The 19,069-nt window shown below is 36.9% G+C and overlaps 1 protein-coding gene across 1 annotated transcript; it reads right to left on the reverse strand.

Annotated features, from left to right (window-relative positions):
- Window positions 1-407: 407 nt before the first annotated feature.
- prtfdc1a (phosphoribosyl transferase domain containing 1a) lies at window positions 408-18,334 on the reverse strand. The gene is made up of 9 exons (XM_087309098.1): window positions 18,278-18,334; window positions 18,034-18,140; window positions 16,367-16,550; window positions 12,728-12,793; window positions 11,069-11,086; window positions 8,461-8,543; window positions 8,262-8,308; window positions 8,044-8,120; window positions 408-4,813 (listed from the first exon to the last, which is right to left on the reverse strand). Exons 1-9 carry the CDS (start codon window positions 18,323-18,325, stop codon window positions 4,766-4,768), a joined length of 678 nt encoding a protein of 225 aa, XP_087165224.1. The 5' UTR covers window positions 18,326-18,334; the 3' UTR covers window positions 408-4,765.
- Window positions 18,335-19,069: the final 735 nt, after the last annotated feature.

Below are 19,069 nucleotides of genomic sequence, written 5' to 3' on the forward strand. Positions count from 1 at the left end.
CCGTTTCACTCACACCAGTTGCCGATCACCGTTGTTGACACACATTTAAAAGAAATAAACATTTAAAGCTTGCAGTTTGTCACTTTTGCCAAAATGGATGATGTTTTTGACATCACCTCATACTTCAGTTTCCCACCAAATCATCTGACCAATCAAAAGCTCTCTAGTATCTGACATGTCCTGGCCCATTCAAGACGCTTCTCATTTGATGCACTTTATCTTAACCACTCTCTTTGGCAGAGCTGTTATAAAAATGAAGCGCTATTGGCTGTTCGTTATGTCCCACCCTGTCTTTATGTTTCAGTTGAGATTATGTCAAATTTGGAGTAAAATAAATCACATTTTAAAGCTCTTCATGGAACCTTTAATGTGGTCTTGTGAGAAAGAAATGTAATGGTAGGAAACTATTTGCACAATCATATCTAATATTTTATTAAAAATGGTCTCAAAAGAAAACATGGTCACATTGATCTGTCAATCTCTGAGCATGCAAAAGTCTTCTTTGGGCTTCTCCACACCGTAACTCTCCTGGATGTGGGAAAGACACTAAAGATGGACTCATCAGAGAACATTACATGTTTCACATTGTCCATAGCATAAAAACATAAAGCCACAGCTGCCCAACTCACTTTAGAATTAAATGTGCACCTCAACCTGGTTTTACCAAAACTGTTCGTCAGGAGCTCAACAGGTTCATTATACAGTACATGGCCGAGCTGCTATAGCCAGGGCCGGAGCAAGCTGAACTGCCGCTCTAGGCAGAAGACGATCACGCCGCCCTCAACCCCAATGTAAAAACGAAAGTGACCGGTTGTGAAAATGAAGTGAGGTGTCGCGGACCTCTTTTCCGGCGCTCTATGCGCAGATATAACTGAGGATGCGCGGGTGCTGAGGGAAGGAGGGAGAGAGGTGTCGCAGACACTGCGCTCTTTATTCTGCCGCCCTTTGCGCGGACTAACTGAGGACACGTGGGTGCTGATGGAGGTGACGCTGACGCTGCCCTCTCTATTCTATCGTCTATGCGCGAATATATCTGAGGACGCGGGGGAGGTGTCGCGGACATAACTGAGGACGCAGATGGTAAGGGAGGTGTCGCAGACACCGCCCTCTCTATACTGCCGCCCTAGGCAGCCGCCTAGGTCGCCTCTATGGACGCGGCCCTGGCTATAGCCAAACCTTTGATCAGTCATGGCAAATGCCAAATGTCGGTTTTCAATCGTGCCAGAGTTTTTGTGCAAACTACCAAATGTTGTATTCCGTGTGTTTTGTATTGATGTGATTTAGGAAAACCCAATAGTAAATCATTTTCGTCATGTCATTAAATACACAAAAAAGCCTCTCAATCTTTTGTAGGACAAATAATAATAATGCGCCGTTATGACCCACTGACTGATTTAATGAAATGAAATGTTTTGCATCTCCAGTGCAGCGCTGCATTCTCCAGTCATGAGGTGCAGTAACTGATGGCAGATGGCGGCTGTTGGCATTTGTACCCGGCTGGCGCCCAGACTGAATCACGGAAAGCTCGGTGTGAGGCACAAACAGCCCTCACTCCACACTTTCAACCAACCGTGCAGGACAATATCATAACCAGATTCAAAAATCACTCTCAAAATACAAAAAAGTCTTTCTTTTTTTTGTGGAAATACTAATGGAATCCTGCAAAATGGTTCAGATTTAGTGTTAAGTATGACTGCAATCGCTAATATGTTGTAGTGAGTTGTGTTATCTAACACTATTGGAGGTGTTAGCAGCTTTTTTAAACTACTTATTACTTGAATAAACGAGGCAGAGGTTTCAAGCCGATTGCCTGTAAGTCAGCATATTTAAAGCAGATGAGCTGAAATGAGTTTCTCAGGGAACATCAGCTTTGAGTTCTGTATTAGTACAGTAAATTTCCAGCACAACTATTGCCTGTCTGAAATGTTAGATAACCACCAAGGGTTGTAAAGAAAATCAAATCCTTATGTCATTTATTTTTGTCTGGTTGTACTCTGACAAAAAGGTCAAACCCCAGGCCAGACTGGTAAAAAGGAACCAGCCAAAGTTTCAATAAAATATTTCAATAAATCATCTTTATTCGAGGCTGTTCAGATGTTCTCTGTTTAGCACACTTTTACTTGAATGCAAATACATGTGTTATCTTTCTGGAACCGAATACAAGTGGGAAGGATGGATGGATGGATGAATGACTGGATGGTTGGATTGGTCGAAGGATAAGTGGGTGGATGAATGGATAGATGATAGGATTGGTTATTAGATGGATGGATAGGTGGGTGGTCGAATAGGAGGATGGATGAATAGCTGGATTGACAGTAGGATGGGTGAATAGATGGTAGGATTGGTAATTCAATGGTTGGATGGATGGTTGGACAAGTTGTAGGATGGGTTGGTTGGTTGTTTGTTTGTATGGATTGGAAGTAGGATGGGTGGGTGTATGGATTGGTGGTAGCATGGGTGGGTGGGTGCATGGGTGTATGGATTGGTTGTAGGATGACTAACTGTATAACTGAATAGATGGTAGGAGTGGTACATGGATGGTAGGATGGATGGTTGGACAGTTAGTAGAATGGGTTGGTTGGTTTTTTGTATGGCTTGGTTGTAGGATAGGTTGGTGGGTGGGTGTATGGAATGGTAGTAGGATGGGTGGGTGGGTGTATGGATTGATGGTAATGACTAAATGGATAAATAAATAGATGGTAGGATTAGCACATGGATGGTAGGATATATGGTTGGACAGGTAGTAAAATGGGTGGGTTGGTTGTTTGTATGGATTGGTAGTAGGATGGGTGGGTGAGTGTATGGATTGGAGGTAGGATGGGTGGGTGGGTGGGTGTATGGATTGGAGGTAGGATGGGTGGGTGGGTGGGTGTATGGATTGGAGGTAGGATGGGTGGGTGGGTGGGTGTATGGATTGGAGGTAGGATGGGTGGGTGGGTGGGTGTATGGATTGGAGGTAGGATGGCTGGGTGGGTGGGTGTATGGATTGGAGGTAGGATGGCTGGGTGGGTGGGTGTATGGATTGGAGGTAGGATGGCTGGGTGGGTGGGTGTATGGATTGGAGGTAGGATGGCTGGGTGGGTGGGTGTATGTAATGGTAGTAGGATGGGTGGGTGGGTGTATGGAATGATGGTAATGACTAAATGGATAAATAAATAGATGGTAGGATTAGCACATGGATGGTAGGATATATGGTTGGACAGGTAGTAAAATGGGTGGGTTGGTTGTTTGTATGGATTGGTGGTAGGATGGGTGGGTGGGTGGGTGTATGGATTGGAGGTAGGATGGGTGGGTGGGTTAGTAGGTGGTTGTATGGATTGGTGGTAGGATGACTAAATTGATGAATTAATAGATGATAGGATTATTGAATTGGTGGATGGATGGTAGGATGCATGATTGAATTGGGGGTAGGGTGGTTGGATGGATAGATGGTAGAATTGGTGAATGGATGAATGCATGGAGGGTTAGATTGGCAGTAGGATGGGTGCGTGGGTTGGTGTATGGATTGGAGGTAGGATGACTAAATGGATAAATGAATAGATGATAGGATTGGTTAATTGATGGATGGATGGTAGGATGGATGGATCCCGTTGTACCATTATAGTGCATTTCCACTACAGCATCAAATCTGTGCCCAGTCTTGATGGCAATACTATAAAACAACTGTTTTATGTTGTGGATTGACAATGGATTGACAGTAGGATGTGTGAGTAGATGGATAGATAGTAGGATTGGTACAGTAAATGGATGGTAGGATGGATGGTTGGACAGGCGGTAGGATTGGTTGGTTGTTTGCATGGATTGTATGGTGGTAGGATGGGTGTGTGATTGCTTGGGTGTATGGATTGGTGGTAAGATGACTAAATGGATAAATGAATCAATGGGAGGGTTGGTGAATTGATGAATGGATGAATGAATGGTTGACATTAAGAAAAAGCTCCAATCAGATGTGAATGTCTGCAGCCACATCTCTGTTTTTAGATGTCTCCGCTTTCCCCAATCCACACTGACACAAAGCAGCAGCGTTTTAAAACCAAATGACCTCTTCGTTTTCAAAACACTCCATTATCAGGGCTCGAAAACTCTGGGGTAGTGTGAACGGAAGACATAACCATAGCGAAACGTATGTGTTTTAAAACTAAAACGTAATAATGTAAAGGGGGCCTGAGAAAATCCAAATAAGCAGCTCAGCTCTCAGAACATAGTGAGTGTATTAATGCACACACACACACACACACTATAATCTGCCGTTTTACTCTATAGAACTACATAAAAAGGCCTATGTAAAGGATTAATGCTGCCAACTGATGATCAACAGTAAAAATGACACATTTTACCTCTTCCCAACAGGGAAAACCACCAACAGTCAAGTTTGCACGATTATATGCATTCATGTCTTCGCATGGATGGATTCATACAGTAAGTGACTGATGTAAGCTTTGGAATGGAAACGATGTCTTCAGTGCATAGATGGTCTCTCAAAAAAATTCATTCGTTCCCAAATGAACAGCTGGGCTCTTACACGAATACAGCATTTAAAACCAATCAGAGAAAGTCTGTTTTCCACATCATATCATGTTTTTAGTATTGCGATGTGACTTCACCCAATACATGCAAAACAAATTATATAATATTTAAACGACAATTGAGCATGTCAGTTACAGATATCAGATCTCTGATTGGAGAACACAGTAATCTTGTGTCAGAGCGAGCTTTTCATCTGTTACGGTAATATAAATGTCCATTCCTCTTGAAGGGAGCATCGTCACACTTTATATTTCTGCTTCCCCGTCTCACTGATGACGCAGATGTGCTGTGAAGGGGAACACATCGCTCACATGAGTCAAGTGATAAATAAAGCAGAAAATAAGACTGTAAAAATAACGCGGCAGAAATGTTTGCTTCTGCTTCTGACCGAGAGATGTTTTCCATCACATTTACAGCTTAAGGAGAGGATTGTACACGTGATGGGTGAGGATGATTAGAGTTTTCTAGGAAAGACGAATGCTGTTCTGCATGCCAGATTTCATTTGGATGTTCACCAAGTGCTGCTCAACGCAATGACATTCATGCTGAAGGTTCAGATGACTGAGATTCATCTCTTATATAATGCTGTTGGATGAGCTTTGAGGTGGAGAGGCTTTTTTTAATGCAGCTTTATAGCATTTACAGTTTTTAGTTACTGGTTATGATTTCAGTTTGTTGTGCTGTGTTTTGATGTCCCACAAACATAGCCAGTCAAACTCCATTTGAAACGTATGTATATATATACACTCACTGGTCACTTTATAGGGTACACATTACTAGTACCGGATTGGACCCCCTTTTGCCTTAAAACTGCCTTAATACTTCGTGGCATAGCATTCCTCATACATTTTGGTCAATATTGACATGGTAGCATCACGCAGTTGCTATCTCTTTATTTTACATTCTCTGTAAACCTTAGAGATGGTTGTGTGTGAAAATCCCAGTAGATTAGCAGTTTCTGAGATATTCAGACAAGCCCGTCTGGCGCCATCAACCATGACACACTCAAAGTCACTTAAATCACCTTTCTTCCCCGTTCTGAGGCCGACAGTTTGAACTGCAGCAGATTGTCTTGACCATGTCAACATGCCTAAATGCATTGAGTTGCTGCCATGTGATTGGCTGATTAGAAATTTGCATTAACAAGCAGTTAGACAGGTGTACCTAATAAAGTGGCTTGTGAGTGTATATATAAGTCTTGTCGCCTATCTAAGATTTAGGAACAACAAATAATAACTTGACTTCTAGTTGATCATTTGGTATCAGAAGTGGCTTAAATGAAAGGCAAAGGCCTCTAGATTACACTTATTTTAACAAAATAAAATATGATCATGCCTTGATTTTTAATGATTTAATTAGAACAGTAAGGTCTGACTTTGCTCAGACACAAGTCTTGTCACTTAACAGAAATAATGTTCAGCATAGAATATAAAGTCATGCTGCTGTGGAAAAAAAGAATTAATATTGTGAATGACTCCCATGAGCTTGGAGGACTGCATTCATACATCTCTGCAATGACTTACATAACTTATTAATAAAGTCATCTGGAATGGCAAAGAAAGTGTTCCTGAAGGACTCCCAGAGTTCATCAAGATTCTTTGGATTCATCAACAATGCCTCCTTCATCTTACTCCAAACATCCTTAATCATGTTCATGTCTGATGACTGGGCTGGCCAATCCTGGAGCACCTTGACCTTCTTTGCTTTCAGAAACTTTGATGTGGAGGCTGAAGTGTGTGAATGAGCGCTATTCTGCTGAAGAATTTGCTCTCTCCTGTGGTTTGTAATGTATTTGGGCAGCACAGATGACTTGATACCTCAGGCTGTTGATGTTGTCATCCACTCTGCAGATCTTTCGCACACCCCCATACTGAATGTAGCCCCAAATTATGATTTTTCCTTCACCAAACTTTTTCTGTGAGAATCTTGGGTGCATGCGGGTTCCAATAGGTCTTCTGCAGTATTTGTGATGATTGGGATGCAGTTCAACAGATGATTTATTTGAAATGATCAACTAACCTAAGTTATTATGTGTTGCTCTAACAATTGGGATTAACGATAAGACTTTAGTCAGGTAGTGTATATATAATAATAATAAAAATATATATATATTAATTTAAAAATGCTAAACTATTATAACCTTGTCCCAAACACAGCCATTGTTACAATGGAGAGTAAGACTAAACAAAATCAATAAAAAATATAATAAAATCATCAATGATATATAAAAAACTAAATAAAAAATGCAAATGTGCATATTTTCATGATTCCTTTGTTTTTAAGACTGTCAGAAACACATTCACATTTAACTCTTTATTGTATTGTGCTTTATTTGTTTACTATTACTGTACTATTTACGATATTAAAACCCATTTCTTAATTTTTTTAGAAGTATATTTTTATTTTTATTATTAAGTGAAAGGTGCTAAGGAAAAAAGTAACGCTATTATTGTATAAAAAGTAAAAACACAATCCAACACACTATTAATACTTGCTGAATATTATGTAACAAATGCAATGTTTTGGTAATAAAATAAAATAAGGCTCAGTGGCGCCTCAAATAGTGGCTGTTTCGAGCCCCAGCTGGGTCAGTTGGCATTGAGTGTGTATGGATGTTTCCTAGCACTGGGCTGCAGCTGGTTGGCCATTTGCTGTGTAAAGGCTGATTTATACTTCTGCATTACTTTCGCATAGCCCTTCGCCGTGGCCGTCGGCGTCGCTGACGTGCACCTCTCAGAAAATGTAACTATACGTCACAACGACGCGTAACACAAGCTCTGTGATTGGTCGGCTTGGTAGCGATGACGAGTCTGGGCGGGACCGAGAGCCACGTGAATGGTGCGAGCCTGATGGAGCGATTGTTTACAAGTGTGGAGTCCCGTGAAGGAGCTCTGGATGGAAGGTTTTGTTTTGTGTTTACCTCATAGTTAAAGTTGTTGCACGTCCGCCGGTTCCTGCCACAAAATGAGCGAGTTTGAGCCACTTGTACATCCCGGAAGTGTTCAGAAAAAGCAAAACAGCAGCGAAGAAACTCGACACAGAGGAACATTTACACCTCTCTGCCAACTAGCGTTTCAGAAGTGTTAATGCAGACCAACAGAGACAGCGCGCAGAAGTATAAATGCAAAGCTACACGCGTTGCATGCGCCGTAGGTTACGCCGGTCACTTGACGCAGAAGTATAAACCAGGCTTAAAACATGTGTTGGATAAGTTTGCGGTTCATTTCGCTGGGGCGACCCATGATGAATAAAGGGACTAAGCCGAAGGAAAACAAATGAATGAATAAAACAAAACAAAATGGAAAAACTGTCAGGAACCAGAACTGATTCAAAAGTTTGTGGAGACTGGCTGAGCGGATGGATAGATGAATAGATTTTTGCCATGATATTGTGACCAAAGAAATATTGTGCCTTTATTCCATCCTAATGACTTATTTGAAAGCTTATAGAGTTAAAAGTATATAAGCTTAATACAACTAAAGCAAAATAGTAAAAAAAAAATGGAAATCATCTTACATTGAGGTCCCTGAAGTATTCATTGTAGTCCAGAGCATAACCCACCACAAAGCGATTAGGAATGACAAATCCAACATCTGCAGAGAAACACAAATAACCAGATCACGTGATCACAGCTATATAAAGATAATCACTCCATCCGCCGTGTGATATTCTGATTCATCACGGCCCATTTGTGCAGGGCGGAAGTAGCATTTGAGCACCCTTGATTTACTCACAGTCTGGAAGCTCTGCCGCGCCGTGAGGAACCCTCTTCACCAGGAGCCTGAGCGAGGAGACACATTAACACTACTAACCAAACACCCTCAACCTCTATTAGATCAGAATGATGGAAATGTCAAGATCTGCCACTCTCAGACAGCATGATTTGATTTCAGCTCATGCATCCTCTTAATGTAATTCTCTCTCTCATCTCACCCTGCTACTTTAACCATCTTGGGTTGGAAAGTCTCCACGTGCTGCAAAAGGGCTCTCATGGTCTTTCCTGTGTCCACTATCGCCTGCAGAAAATGAATGCATTGATGTATAGGATTACACTGGAATGGAGATATAGGGCTCTGTTTTAATGATGTAAGTGAATGGTCTAAGGATCAAGTCGCAAGTGCACTTAGGACAGAGGTGCCCAAACTCGATCTTGGAGAGCCGGTGTCCTGCGAAGTTTAGTTCCAACCCCAATTAGACACACTTGAACCAGCTAATCAAGCTCTTTCTAGATATACTAGAAACTGATAGACAGGTGTGTTGAAGGAAGATGGAGCTACAGTAAACTACGCAGGACAGCAGCCCTCCAGGAGTGAGTGTGGGCGCTTTTGCAATTTTAAAGAGGGGAAAAACTGTTGACGCACCAAGCGCATGGTCTAGTAGGGTTGTCCTTATTCTCTTAATGAGTTATAGGTGTGTTTTAGAGGAAATTTTCATTTTCATTGAACCAAATAGAAGCTCATCTCCTATTCCCTTTAAGGCTATGTGTACATTAATCCAGATAAAATCAAAAACGGCGTCTAAAAACGCTCCATATCTACAGTATTGCTTTCAATTATTTCCTTTATCCACACTAAAACAACTGAAAACGTTTTAGTTCAGTATGGCGCATGCGCACAGGTGTAAGACACTGTTGTCTGCATCATACCCGCCGGATGTTTACTACTTGAAAACGTTGCGCCAAAATGTCACAAGTGTCGTCTGCTTCCGTCGCTGAAAAACATCTCTTAGTAAACATCCCATGTCCTTTGAAGACATATGGAGCATGTACAAACTCTTATTTATTTTTAATAAAGCTGTCAGAAGTGACAGCATCCAAAACATCTGTTTTACAATGTCGTCCACTATGTTAACTGAATTGGTCACATGACTGCGTAACATGACTAAAATGCGTCATCGTTTTTGAAAGCCTCCATTTTCACAGTCCAAATTAAAAACAGCGTTTTCAAATGTATCCATTTTGGATTCAAATAGATACATTTTCATTTCCTTTGAACACCATCATGGTGTGGACAGAAGGCCAAAACAGAGAGAAAAATATGCGTCTTTAAATGGCATTAGCGTGAAAATGGTCAATGAGCAAGTTACGATTATGCCATGACACATTCGGTTTACATGGCTGACATTGTTAGCGGAAAAACTGAACACTTCACTTGCAAGGAAATGGATTTGACACTGATACGATTGGAAATAGATTTGACACAGATATGGCACGATTGGTCAAATTATTACCAAATACCATTTGTCATTATTGCAAATATGTAGGTGGGCTAACTTTTTGATTAAATGTATCCGTTATGACATGTAGATATTTTTATATTTATGTAGACAATAATAATCTTTTACATTTTAACATTTATAATTTTTTTTTATATTTAAAGATGTTTGTGTGCTGCTGCACATCCTTGTGTGTGTAATGAGCAACAAGGGTTTCTCATCCTCAAAAAAACATTACTTGAAAAAGAAGAGTATTTATTTTAAGCAATAATGGTCAAAAATAATATAATAATAAATGGTCAATGTAATGTATCTGTAAATAATAAAGGTGTTCAAATCTTAAATAATTAATGTACAAATGTAATAAATAATTAAACAAATTAATCAATAAATTCATTATCAAATTTATATTTATCAAATTAATAATTAACCAATAAAACTTTTGACGGACCAAGCACATAGTCTAATAGGGTTGTCCCTATTCTCTTAGTTAGTTATGAGTGTGTTTTGGAAGAAATTTTCATTTTCATTAAACCAAACAGAGTCTCATCTTCCATTAATATAATAATAAATAGTCAATGTAATGTACCTGTAAATAATAAAGGTGTTCAATTCTTATATAATAAATGTACAAACTTAATAAATAATTAAACTAATTAATCAATTCATTAATTATTAAATTAATTAAAATCTATTTTTTTATTGATCAATTAATTTAAAAAAAACCTAACCTCAAGCTTTGAATGCTTGATTCCATAGCACATTTATGCTAAACAAAACATTTTAAGATTTCACTGTTTATAATACATTTTTATTGCTAATTGCAGAAAAAGCTTTGTTTTTTCAATTTTCACTCAGCTTATTGCAATGTATTTTAGCAGCTTTAAATGTTTAAAATGTATATCAAGCATAATATGCCATTTAAGTGGTACATTTTAATACAGTGTTATGAACCACAGAGCAAATACCAAAAATGGTCATACGACTTCATATGAGAGTTTAATAACATTTAACAAAACCCAAAGTTATGGAAAAACGGATCAGCAGCGCTGTTATTCAATGCAGCGCAGCACAGGGAATGATCTGCATGGGTGATTTCAAACTGGAAAATGTCTGATGTGAAATCTGATCGGAAAGGAAAATACCTTTCTCCTCTATTGTTTTCCAGACAAATCCCAGACTACCCTGTCCACAACCAACTTTGTTTATTTCTCTCTTGCATTTGTATATTTGAGTTCAATTTTGCAGTCTTGTTACGTCTTTATGATCTTTTAAATATATTTTCTTTTCCTTTGTTTGTGATAACAATAAATGAACAATGTCTTACCTCCACAATCAAGACGTTCTGTGTGGCATGTCAGGGGGGAAACAGAGAACGTATTAGACTTTAGAGAAGGCATCACTCTTAAAACACTCACAAAAAAACAGCATAAACAACAAGTTATCATCAGAATACTATTACCAAACCTACTTTGATTAAAACATGTCTGATATTAATAAAACTGTAAATAGTTTATAAGACAAACGTTCAAAAAGTTCATTTAAATATTTTGCATGCACAACACTGTATGCTAAAATGATGTGTGCATGAGATCGACCAAGGACAAATATTCAAGTACATTTATTTGTTAAGCAAATTTAAATGGCTTCTCCAAATCTTTGTGGGTTTTCTTGTTTTTCTGCAAATTTTCAAAAATTCCAAAAAATAAATATAAATAAATAAATATAAATAAAAATCCAATAAAATATCCAATAAATAAATATATTTATTTATTTATTTTTTCATTTTATTTGTAAATGGCACCTTTCAAGACACACAGAGGTCGCTTTACAATAAGCATCAACAGCCAAGCTAAAACAAATTGAACATTACTAAAACAATCATTGACCAAACAGGTTAAAACACAATAGCGAATATAAAAGTACATGATAAAAAGCATAACAAAAAAACGTTAAAGAAAAGCCTGCTTAAAAAGCTGGGTCTTTAGACGGGATTTAAATGTGTGAAGACTATCACTGCTCCTTAGATCTAGGGGAAGCGAGTTTCATAGCCGAGGAGCTATAGAGCTAAAGGATCTGTCTCCCATTGTGCTCAGTCGAGAGCGAGGTGGTACCAGGGTGGAGTTGTTGGCTGATCTAAGCGTACGAGAAGGGGTGTAGATATGGAGAAGTTCGGTGAGATATTGAGGAGCAAAATTATGAAGTGCCTTGAAAGTTAGAAGTAATATTTTAAAATCAATACGATACTTTACTGGAAACTAGTGAAGCTGATGGAGGAGTGGTGTGACATGCTCGTGAGATGGGGTCCTAGAGATGACACGAGCTGCATGGTTCTTAACCAGTTGGAGTTTACGAATAAGTTTGGAAGTCCAGAAAGAAGTGCATTACAGTAGTCAAGACGTGAAGTAACTTATGCGTGCAAAAGAATTGCTGTGTTATTGGTTGTGAGAGAAGGGTGGAGACGAGTGATATTACGCAGGTGGAAATATGCAGTACGTGTAATATTATTAATGTGACCTTCAAATGAGTGTGTGCTATCCAAGATGACACCCAAACTTTACCTGCACAGAGGGAAATATTGTGCTGTTATTAATAAAAAAAAAAGTATATATATATATATATATATATATATATATATATATATATATATATATATATATATATATATATATATATACACATACATACATACATATATATATATAAATAAAAAGAGATTATTATTAGTATTAATAATAATAATAAATAATAAATAGTATTTTTTTTCCTTTTTTATTTTATATATATATATATATATAATATATATATATATATATATATATATATATATATATATATATATATATATATATATATATATATATATATATATATATATATATGGGCATATATGATTCACTATCATCCTGGATGTGAATAGGCCACTAATTATACATACAAATACATTCTTATGAGTAATAATTTTTAAAAAAATCAGGTACAAGACCTTCCCTTTCAGCATGGAGAGGTCATCTGGCCCGATGATATGCAGATCTTCAGTGGACTGGTCATTCTGTAAAAGAGTGAAAAACCCGGAGGCAGATGTTGAAAAAGGCTCCTGCTGTGGTCCCTGTCAGCACATATGATCATACAGTCAAACAATCCGCTGCTGTACACCCAACAGAAGCTGCGTTTGTCTGTGAGATAATTGGGTCATTTTTTCTGCTCAGGGTCAAGTTGATCATCTGTGAAGGGGTGAAGTGGCTCTTCTGTGCTGGAGATGAACATTCTGGGTCAGTTCAGTAATATAGAGCTGGTGGATGATGAACTCGAGGCTCCTCAGGGGCCCATAAGATTCAGCAGAACAACCAACTATGAAGACTCAGCCATCCATGACATTCAGCTTGACTTTTATTGTTTTCTTAGTGGATTCTCGCTGTGTGTTTAAGTAAAGCATAAACAACATAGAGTACTAATGGAGCGCATTATATTGGTAGATTAAAGTAGTATATAAATAAACACATATAACATACAATACTCAATGTTTATTTATAATTATATATAATTCATATTAGTTTATATACAGAAATATATCTCAAAAATAGATGCAGGCTTGCATTTATTTGCATAATTAACATACACTGCACATACACATACCGGCCACTTTATTAGGTACACCTACTAGTACCAGGTTGGACCCCATTTTGCCTCCAAAACTGCCTTAATCCTTTATGGCATAGATTCAACAAGGTACTGGAAATATTCCTCAGAGATTTTGCACCATATTGACATGATAGCATCACGCAGTTGCAGCAGATTTGTCGGCAGCCTATCCATGAAGTGAATCTCACGTTCCACCACATCCCATAGGTGCTCTATTGATTTGAGATCTGGTGACTGTGAAGGCCATTCGAGTACAGTTGACTCATTGAAAATACTCCTTACACCATTACACCACCACCAGCAGCCTGAACCGTTCATACAAGGCAGGATGGATCCATGCTTTCATGTTACTGATGCCAAATTTTGCCCCTACCATCTGAATGTTGCAGCAGAAAGCTCTGCATACCTTGATTGTAACGAGTAGTTATTTGAGTTACTGTTGCCTTTCCATAAGCTCGAACCTGTCTGGCCGTTGACCTCTGGCATCAACAAGGCATTTGCGACCACAGAACTGCCACTAACGGGATATTTTATTTTTTTCGGGGTGGTAAGCATAGAGATTGTTTTGCATGAAAATCCCGATAGATCAACAGTTTCTGAAATACCCAGCCACTCTGGCACCAACAACCATGCCACATTGAAAGTTACTTAAATCAACTTTCTTGTTCTGATGCTCGGATCTGCAGCGGATCTTGAACTGCAGCGGATCGTCTTGACCATGTCTACATGCCTAAGTGCTTTGAGTTGCTGCCATGTGATTGACTAATTAAACATTTGTGTTAACGAGCAGTTGGACAGGTGTAGCTAATAAAGTGGCCAGTGAGTGTACTGTACATCAATAATGTACACAAATCATTCTCGAGAAGCAGCAGTTAATATTAATACATAGTACTTCAAAAATTTCATAGTTAATCAGCCATTTTGAACCAATTAATCAAAACAACCAAGTCTACAAATAAAGTATTTATGGATATTCACTGACTTTACAAAGACTTTAAATTAGAATGTTAGTATTTTTTAATGTGTAAAATAATCACAAACACAAACTGCCTCAACACATTGTCTTGTATTTTGAACAGCATCTTTAAATGTAAAATGTTTTGAAATAATAGTGTCTAATTTTTAAACCAGACTTAGTCTTTTAACTAAAATGCATATCAGTTTAAAAGAAAAAAATATAATTAAATGATTAATAATTAATTAATAATAATAATGAATTATGTACTTAATTTGCTATATATATATATATATATATATATATATATATATATATATATATATATATATATATATATATATATATATATATATATATATATATATATATATATATATATAATGTTCAGTGAGATGGTCAGCTCACCCCAAGGCTGGTCAGTTTACCCACTGGCTCTGATCAATTTACCTGGGGTAAATTTAACCTGGGGCAAATTGAGTGGCATGACCACTATGTCAAATCTTTAAAACAGTTTGTCCAAAATGCATTATCATCATTACAATTAAAAGGAAACATCCTGAAGTTAAGTTAATAGCTAAAAGGGGCTCAACTACCCCCACTCTCCCTTACTTTCAACATACGAACAGTTCAGATGCAAAAACCTCTAACCTCATCTGGAATTTTCTCCTAGAATAAGTATTTTTTGGGGCCTCTTAAGTTCATGTTCAGTTATTTCATGTTAAAAGCAATGAAAATAACATCATTTGCCATAAAAGTGAAAATACTTAATCAATAGTATGAGAAAAATGCTTATTTTAGGAGAAAATTTCAGATGGCACTTAGAGGTTTTTGCATCTGAACTCTTCATATAAGAGTGAAACTGAATGTGTACTGAGAGTAGATTATATGATAGTGTATTGTATGATCTTTAATTAATAACAAACTCTACAGTCACAACACAAAGCCATTTAGGCCTATTATATTCTCCAGATATAGCTAGTGTGAAATATATATATTCTATCCTTAAAGAGTAAAACTAGAATTATGAACCAGTATTAATCCTATGTCAGGTGAAGATAAATACATTCTTTGAAACTGACGATGTTGTAGAATGAAACAATTAACTGTAGTGTTACCTGACGTACATGCTACTTTTTATGGCCATTTTGTTAAACCATAAAGGTAAACAAACTCATCTTGACAGAATCGACAGTGAATAAAGAATGTGTTGTTAAAATGTCTTTGTTAATTGTGTATCCTATCTAATAATTCAAGTTTCAAGTATTCCAACATCCAAGTAGTCCAACAACTGCTTCGGGCAAATGTGCAAAATTACACAGCATTAAAGCGCCCCCTGCTGATCATAGCCAATGAAGGCAACCCATTCATTAACACTTGCGTCAATTTCTTTTAAAACACTTAATATCTTAAATAAACTCATTTACCTGCAAAAATTGTCACACAATAAGATAAATAATTATATACAGTAGTAACTATAGTTTTCTGAACGACACTATAGTAAAATGTATTACTGTAGGCTACATATTATTTACAGCACGTGAATGCTACAGCATACTGTAATATTAACCATAGTGAACTCATAAACTGTAATAAATACTGTAGTATACTTATAGTAGTAAACTAGTGTAGAAAACGTACAGTAATGGGCAATTTGTTTACATTATAGCTGTTGTATACAGTATTCATTTTCCTTCAGCTTAGTCCCTTTATTCATCAGGGGTCGCCACAGCTGGAATGAACTGCTAACTTATCCAGCAAATGTTTTACATAGCGATTGCCCATCCAGCTGCAACCCAGTACTGGGAAACATCCATGCACACTTATAATTCTTCTATGGGGCATGTCTTTTGACTTGTGGGGGAAACAGGAGCAACACAGGGAAGAACATACCAACTCTACACAAAAATGCCAACTGATTCAGCCGAGGGTAGAACTAGTGACCTTTTTGCTGTGAGGCGACAGCGCTACCCACTGCGCCACCATGCCTCCCTGAAATAATTATTGATTTATTTTTTGTCTCCTCACCAGATAGCTCTTGAAGCGGATGAACTCCACCCTGGTGGTCAGCCTGCTGTTGGTGCTGCGGCTCTGAGCTTTGATGGACTCCACCAGGTCCGAACAGAACTTGTATCCACCCTTCAGGACACACAGAACCATCATGTCATGATGTCCGATGTCCTCAAGGATGTCTCTGGCCAGACACTCGATCCTACAAATCACATCGGATCAGAATGCGGTGAACTGAGGAGGTGATCATGTGATTTCAGAAATTAGATTTAAGGGTCACATGAAGTTAATGTGCAAGGTTGTAGATTAACCCAAATGTGTAGGGAATGTGACTGTTGAGCTCAGAAAGCACGAGATATAAAACAAGCAGACAAACAGATTGAAAAAAACAGACACCGGTACAGCATTTTTTAAAATAGTTATGTACTCCAATCGAAAGGAACACACATATATTTAACAACATTTATCAATATTGATTGATGCTGTGGAAAAACTTTTTACTCATAAATAAGAAAGTACACATTTTAAACATTAATATTACTAACAAATCTTTCTCAATTTGTTTAACAAATCATCATATTAACATACTTTCTAATGCTCATACGTCACTTTTACAGTCATTTAAGACTAGACAAAGCTAATTTATTTATATAGCACATTTCATGCACACTGGCAATTCAAAGTTCTTTGCATAAACATGAATAAAAGACAAACAAATAATATAAAAATAGATGAAAACAGCTTAAAGACAGTTTTTCCATATTTCAAAAACACCAATGTATCATATTTTCTCATTTTACTCTGGGACTTCCCCATTTTAGTGATCACCCCCCCCCCCCCCCACCCCCCCCCCCCCTCTGTGGACTTTTTCGGTACCTGTAAATCTATTGGACGTCTCCAACAGATTAGATTTTTCACCTTAGATCGAAAAGTTGAGCTTTACATCTCTAATTACGTGCCCCCCAATTTCAACTTCCTTCTGGAAGTAAATCGCACGGCACCTGATTTCTACCCCCTCGCTGTATTTTTTTTATTTTGGAAAAAACATCGTTTTGTGCCAAAGTACTATCATTTAAAATCAAGCTATGCGGTAAACAATTTTGAAACAAGTAAATACAACTTTTTGGATTAGGCTTTACAGAAAATGCTTTTTTAACATTCTTTAAAATATCCCTTTCAATATTTCTTCTTTAAAATATCCAGTTTAACTCAATGTAATTTCCTGTTAATTGTTACATTTAAAAGCAGGTTTTGAGTTAAAATTAATACTAATCCTTTTTGGTTGATGCAGAATTCTCAGTTTGAATTATAATAAAATATATCCAAATGATCTGATGATCTACAGTCATGTTCATTTTAAGCTATTCTGCAATATTCTGCTATTAAATGTCTTATATTTTAGAGGAAACCTAGAAGGTAATATTGAGACTGGAAAATTGAGAAGGAAAATGACTACAAGTTCCATCATGTATTTTGAAAATTGTGCATACAAACACTATATAAACCCCTCCCCCACCACCACCAACACCACCATGCACCTGAAATTAACTTTAGTAGTACATTAAAGTAAAACAGGAGACATACTGTATAAAAACATATAGGAGTAAACACAATATTATCAATTTTCATAATATTTCCTGTATAACTTTAATTTTGATTAGCACAGATTCTAACTGAATGTTTACCTGTTCATGATGACTCCATGAGGGATGTACACACACTCCAGATCTCCCTTGTAATGCTCAGGATAATTAAACAACTCCAAACTGTAACCCGTCCAGCCATCTTTAATCTATATGTCAGACAAAATAAAATAAAAACAATAGACCCACTGTATTTTTTAGAACTCAAAATTAACAAACATAATCGTTTCAGTATCAATCAAAACCTAAGTCTTTAAAAACAATATTATGTCAAACTTGTATTTACCACAACGCCAGGTTCTTTTCTCTGGTCAGCTGCCATGTCGGTGGACATCTGTGTATTAAACTGATGCTTCCCGAGTGAGCACAAGATGTTGTGACTCCACCCACTTTACATCACTGAACATAAAGGGGTGTGTCCTGAAAGTTTTGATTATTAAAATAAGACATATTTCTCATAAACATTTATGGATGTGTCGTAGTTTAAAAGTCTTGGTTCAATGAATGGTGTTTTTCATTCGTTCACATGAGTCACATGAGTTACATGTTAAATTGAAGTCATGCTGCTCATTACTGGAGAACAGAAACATTCAGCACAACAGAATCTCATTCACTGTAGACTCACTTTGCTGGTTTTTATTTTTTATTTATTTATTTGAAAATGGTGTGTTATATCATTGTAATAAAACAGCATTGATTACTTACGAGACCAATGTTTATTTAATTATTATTTATTTAGCAGATAGTGACAGTGTGTTTTTATTTTAAAAAGAAATTTAATGAATATTTTTTTATTAAAAAAGTATTTAAACAAATGTACCAAACATCATTATATATATATATATATATATATATATATATATATATATATATATATATATATATATATATATATATATGTATATATATATATATATATATATTCTCAGAGAATATAGACAATGTATTTTAGTGCAATTAATAAAACACGTTCATTTAACAGTTAATTTATTTACCATATTAATTAAAATAAATGTGTGGTGTCCTAACATAACAGAAAGATAATATATTTAGATTCAAAAGAGGCATTGTGAAATAG

Source organism: Danio rerio, chromosome 24 (assembly GCF_052040795.2).
Source record: "Danio rerio strain M-AB ecotype USA chromosome 24, GRCz13ab, whole genome shotgun sequence".
NCBI lineage: Eukaryota > Metazoa > Chordata > Actinopteri > Cypriniformes > Danionidae > Danio > Danio rerio.

Excerpts from the sequence above, each read along its gene's own strand:
- prtfdc1a (XM_087309098.1), bottom strand. The coding sequence starts at position 18,325 with ATGTCCACCGACATGGCAGCTGACCAGAGAAAAGAACCTGGCGTTGTG. Across the intron at positions 12,794-16,366 it reads TCCGCTTCAAGAGCTATCTG|AATGACCAGTCCACTGAAGA; the intron begins GTGAGGAGACAA and ends ACTCTTTTACAG. Across the intron at positions 8,309-8,460 it reads AAGATGGTTAAAGTAGCAGG|GCTCCTGGTGAAGAGGGTTC; the intron begins GTGAGATGAGAG and ends CTCCTCGCTCAG.